Below are 5392 nucleotides of genomic sequence, written 5' to 3'. Positions count from 1 at the left end.
TCAAAAAAAAAAAAAAAAAAGGGTAAATTCCGACTTTGCTATGACAATCTGGCGCTTCTGAATCAGCGAGTGTAAGTATTTGTTAGTAGTTTAAGTATTTGCTATTGACTGTTCAAATGCAGAGTTTTGCGCAGCGCAGAGTAACGCGTTGTGTGTGTGTGTGTGTGTGTGTGTCTGTGTGTGAGGGGAACAGGGTCACACCACAGGAGAGTGAACTGTCTGTCAGAAATCATAGCACGTCAGCTGTCTTAACCAGTGTTGAGGTTAGCATGTCATATGCGTGTTGAGGTTAGCGTGTGTGTTGAGGTTAGCGTGTCATATGCGTGTTGAGGTTAGCGTGTCATATGCGTGTTGAGGTTAGCGTGTCATGTGTGTTGAGATTAGCGTGTCATGTGTGTTGAGATTAGCGTGTCATATGTGTGTTGATATTAGCATGTCATATGTGTGTTTAGGTTAGCGTGTTGAGGTTAGCGTGTATGTTGAGGTTAGCGTGTCATGTGTGTTGAGGTCAGTGTGTGTGTTGAGGTTAACGTGTCATAAGTGTGTTGAGGTTAGCATGTCATATGTGTGTTGAGGTTAGCGTGTCATATGCGTGTTGAGGTTAGCGTGTCATGCGTGTTGAGGTTAGCTTGTCATGCGTGTTGAGGTGAGTGTGTCATATGTGTGTTGAGATTAGCATGTCATATGTGTGTTGAGGTTAGTGTCATATGCGTGTTGAGGTTAGCGTGTGTGTTGAGGTTAGCGTGTCATATGCGTGTTGAGGTTAGCGTGTGTGTTGAGGTTAACGTTTCATAAGTGTGTTGAGGTTAGCATGTGATATGCGTGTTGAGGTTAGCGTGTGTGTTGAGGTTAGCGTGTCATATGCGTGTTGAGGTTAGCGTGTGTGTTGAGGTTAACGTTTCATAAGTGTGTTGAGGTTAGCATGTCATATGCGTGTTGAGGTTAGCGTGTGTGTTGAGGTTAGCGTGTCATATGTGTGTTGAGATTAGCATGTCATGTGTGTCGAGATTAGCGTGTCATATGTGTGTTGAGGTTAGCATGTCATATGCGTGTTGAGGTTAGCATGTCATATGCGTGTTGAGGTTAGCGTGTCATGTGTGTTTAGCGTGTCATATGCGTGTTGAGGTTAGCGTGTCATATGCGTGTTGAGGTTAGCGTGTCATGTGTGTTGAGGTTAGTGTGTCATATGCGTGTTGAGGTTAGCGTGTCATGCGTGTTGAGGTTAGCTTGTCATGCGTGTTGAGGTGAGTGTGTCATATGTGTGTTGAGATTAGCATGTCATATGTGTGTTGAGGTTAGTGTCATATGCGTGTTGAGGTTAGCGTGTGTGTTGAGGTTAGCGTGTCATATGCGTGTTGAGGTTAGCGTGTCATGTGTGTTGAGATTAGCGTGTCATGTGTGTTGAGATTAGCGTGTCATGTGTGTTGAGATTAGCGTGTCATATGTGTGTTGATATTAGCATGTCATATGTGTGTTTAGGTTAGCGTGTTGAGGTTAGCGTGTATGTTGAGGTTAGCGTGTCATGTGTGTTGAGGTCAGTGTGTGTGTCAGCTGGCCAATCAGAGCAGCGTGTCATATGTGTGTTGAGGTTAGCGTGTCATATGTGTGTTGAGGTTAGCGTGTCATATGCGTGTCTCACTCGCAGGGATGTTGCTGTCGAACACAGTCCCGTCCTCCAGCGTCCCAGTGTACCAGCAGCTCACAGTGTCTCCCTTCCTGGGGAAGTTGGCCTTGTCTCCTTTCTTCAGGATGGTCTTTGTGAACTTCGGAGGCCCCTGAAGATCAACCAACCAACCAACAATCAAACATTGACATGTGACGAGTGAACAGGAGAATTGTTCTAATGATGTGTGTCGTACCTCGTCCACCGGCTCCATCTTGGTTTCTTTGGGAGCGTCGCTGATTTTAGCAGCTTGAACCTGTTCAGTCACAGCATCCACGTCTGTGCCCTTAAACCTCTGAGAAACACACAGCAATCACGGAAACTTCACAATCATCATCCTTCACATGCACATGCTGAGTGTGTTTGTTACCTTGCTCTCAAACAGCTGGTTATACGCCTCAATGAGCTGCTCTTTCTTGGCTGTTTTTGCCACATTCTTGATATTTCCAAGAAGTTTGTGTTCAGATAGAAACTGGAAATCAAGAAAGAAAGACATTTGATATATTGCCACTGCCAAATCAAATTCTATATTCAATTCATTTACTCATTGCTTAATATATGAATATAAATAAATATAATTTTTAATCAATAACTTTTTTGATTTGACACTGTATATATATATATATATTATATTTTTCACAATAGCATAAAATGCTAACACTTCTTTTAACATGCATATTTAACTTAAATTTCATTGTTATGTAAATACAAAAATATATATTTAATTAAAGCATTAATGTACATATTTGTATAAAGCTACTAAGTTGTACATTTAATTAATGTGTGTATTAATTAATGTACATCAAATATATAACTAAATTAGATATATTAGTAAAACTAATGTATTAAATTAATGTATATATTTATATAAATTGTAATGCATTGCTATGCACATCTAACGGTGCGTTCCAAACGGGATTTATCGCCCTCTGAAGGGCACTCAAAACTGGCCACTTCAAAGGGCCCTTCGGAATGAAGGATTTCGAAGGGTACAACTGATGGACACTTCGGGCTCCCATGATCCTTTGCGCAGATTCTTTGCGTGATGCCGGCGCCTCCGTGTGGGCACGTGCTGTTGACGCAGAAGGGCACTTCAAGAAACAGTTGTTTAGTCCCCTACACCCTTCGAAGCTCTCACTCCGGAGGGTAAACCCTTTGAAGGGATATTAGGGCATAGGGTTGAGCCCTTCCGAATGAAACGCAGGGTCTGGCTATAAAAGACGTGCAGCATGAGTATGTGAACAGATGTGATGCCATGCGCGTGACTCCGGGAGCGTTTGGCGGTGAAGGCTGTCGTGTGTAACGCTACCGAGTGCGCTGCGTTCTCCTGGATGAATGTGATCAGATCTCTTTTGGGCAGGTCTTCACTCTTCAGCTGCTCGTCGCTCCACGCTCGCGCTGGATCCGCCGCCATCATTGATGAACGCGCCGCTGGCTGTCACGCAGCACGTGCCTGTGAACAGCCAATCAGGGCTCAGCGCGTCTTAAAGGAACAGCGGCTCAATTCACACAGATATGAATTATATACAATACAGCGAATAGTAAATGTTTCCATGGTTACAGTGAAACCGCCTGGATAGTATTGTATCATTTTTTTTTGCCATTATATTATTAATTATTTATTAATAATTGCATTTATTAATTATTTTCTGTGTGTTTTGTGTCTCTGTGTGTGTGTGTGTGTGTGTTTGTGTGTGTGTGAGTGAGTGAGTGTGTGTCTGTGTGTGTGTGAGAGTGAGAGAGTGTGTCTGTATGAGTGTGTGTGTGAGTGTGAGAGAGTGTGCGTGTGTGTGTGTGTTGTGTGTGTGTGTGTGTGTGTGTGTGTGTGTGTGTGTGTGTGTGTGTGTGTGAGCTAATTTTCTCTATTTAATACTGAACTGGGAACAGCGGTTTCACCTGCATGATTATTTAGTGCAGTATTTCAGCAAGAGACTCACTGATATTAATAATGCGTATTAAAATCTTCATATTTGTGGTGACAGATGAAGCTCTGATGGCTTGATTTGTGTTTCTGTGACCTCAATGTTTCTTCAGATCTGTGTGATGTTTTATATGAAAATCACCTGTCTGAGACATTAATATGTCATTTATTTCATAGCCTGCGTGTAAACGCTCTTCATAAAGTCTGTTCAGATCAGTTTTCAAAGAGAAGAATGAGAGTTAGTGTCTGATTCTGCATGATGTGGGTTTGTAATCCTGACTGGGTTAACTAGGTTAGTGTGTGACCCGCATGAATGTTCGAAGAACAGCAAATAAAACCATATAAAAGATTATAAATTTAATTTCATTTATTCTAATATTTATAATTCTTGTAATAGTCGTGTATATTTTTAATCCAACATTATAAATGTGTGTTGGCATGAGCAGACACACGAGGGCAGTAGATTCACACTCATATCACTCTCAGATGAAAAGAAAATCTGCAGAAATATAGAAAAAAACAGGAATATTGTGAAATATTATTACCATTTCAAACAGCTGTGTTCTATGTGAATATCTGTTAAACTGTAATATATTTCTGTGATGCGCAGCTGTATTTTCAGCATCATTACTCCAGTCTTCAGTGTCACATGATCTTCAGAAATCAGTATAATATGCTGATTTATTATCAGTTTTGCTGCTTAATATTTTTTTTGGAACCTGTGATACTTTTTTTTTTCAGGAATCTTTGATGAATAAAAAGTTAAAAAGAAGAGCATTTATTCAAAAAAGAAATCTTTTCTAACAATATTGTTCAAAAGTTTGGGGTCAGTAAATTTTTTTCTTTCTTTATTTTTATTTTTTATTTTTGAAAGAAATGAATGCTTTTATTCAGCAAGGATGTGTTAAATTAATAAAAAGTGATAAAAAAGACGTTCTCACAGCGTTCAATGTTTTTTTTTTAAAGTTATATTTAACGTTCTTAAAGTAATGTTTATGGAACTTTATTAATATTTGACACAAGTTCTCATAACATTTTTATGATGTTGTACCTGACTGAACGTTGTAAGAAACATTTTGTGCAACCTTTAAATAACGCTGAAATCTCAACAAGAAAACTGGACATTTTAACGTTCTTTGAATATTAAAAATAAACGTTCAAATAATGTTACATTTCGTATGAAAATAACGCTAGTACAACGTTGTAACAAACATTTTTAAATAACGTTACAATCACAAGAAAAATTGCCATTTTAACGTTCTTAGAATATTAAATATAAAAATTCAAATAACTATAATTTGGCCAAAAATATAGTTAGTAGAATGTTGTAAGAAACGTTTTTGTAACCTTTTAATAGCATTACAATTGCAACAAGAAAACTTTTGAAACATTTCAAAACAACATTTCTATAAGCTACATTTTCTACCTGGACCAGGATTCATTCTAATTTAAGATACTTCTTCATTAAACACAGTTAATTCTCATTTATTAGATTCACACATTAATAATGTCGACTGTTAATGAACCATTCCTCGTTTCTCAGTCATTTCCACCTTATTTTACGAGGCAGAAGAGCTGTTTTCTGTGAATGTGTGAGACTTCTGATTCATTATCTGCTCTTTAGTGATGTTCTCAAAACTAGTCAGACATTTAGTGTCTCTGTGCAGGGCCGCATTAAGACCGCACTGGGCCCCGGGGCTATGACTTACCGCAGGGTCCCCCATCACAATAATGATATATATATATATATATAGGGTACAACGGGGCTAAAAGCCCACCTTAAGAAAAAATGTGCCATTCACTGCGCA

General features: G+C 39.0%; 1 protein-coding gene and 2 long non-coding RNA genes across 7 annotated transcripts in view; 2 read left to right on the top strand and 1 right to left on the bottom strand.

The window, feature by feature from the left end:
- The window catches only part of LOC107659801 (uncharacterized), a 1506-nt gene extending 1008 nt beyond the window's left edge, over nucleotides 1-498 (top strand). For all 3 annotated transcript variants that reach the window (XR_001630953.1, XR_001630954.1, XR_001630952.1), the window contains one exon: nucleotides 307-498. This is a non-coding gene — a long non-coding RNA (uncharacterized LOC107659801). The remainder of the gene's footprint in view (nucleotides 1-306) is intronic.
- Nucleotides 1-3133, bottom strand: part of LOC107659800 (FKBP prolyl isomerase 3) — a 7510-nt gene extending 4377 nt beyond the window's left edge. For both annotated transcript variants that reach the window (XM_016448827.1, XM_016448828.1), the window contains exons 1-4: nucleotides 2973-3133; nucleotides 2034-2135; nucleotides 1860-1958; nucleotides 1640-1775 (exon numbers count right to left, since the gene is read on the bottom strand). In XM_016448827.1, the coding sequence (XP_016304313.1) occupies nucleotides 1640-1775; nucleotides 1860-1958; nucleotides 2034-2135; nucleotides 2973-3080 (445 nt within the window). In that variant the 5' untranslated portion in view covers nucleotides 3081-3133. The remainder of the gene's footprint in view (nucleotides 1-1639; nucleotides 1776-1859; nucleotides 1959-2033; nucleotides 2136-2972) is intronic.
- On the top strand, nucleotides 797-1631 carry LOC107659802 (uncharacterized). 2 transcript variants are annotated; one of them, XR_001630956.1, is made up of 4 exons: nucleotides 797-1082; nucleotides 1126-1294; nucleotides 1336-1360; nucleotides 1589-1631. It is a non-coding gene; the product is annotated as an uncharacterized LOC107659802 (long non-coding RNA). The 2 variants fall into 2 exon arrangements; XR_001630955.1 differs by lacking the exon at nucleotides 1589-1631 and having other exon boundaries at nucleotides 1336-1473.
- Nucleotides 3134-5392: the final 2259 nt, after the last annotated feature.

This window comes from Sinocyclocheilus anshuiensis, unplaced genomic scaffold (assembly GCF_001515605.1).
Source record: "Sinocyclocheilus anshuiensis isolate Anshui unplaced genomic scaffold, SAMN03320099.WGS_v1.1 scaffold519, whole genome shotgun sequence".
NCBI lineage: Eukaryota > Metazoa > Chordata > Actinopteri > Cypriniformes > Cyprinidae > Sinocyclocheilus > Sinocyclocheilus anshuiensis.
Note: the sequence above shows the minus strand (reverse complement) of the source record. Positions and strands in the feature narration are given on the sequence as shown.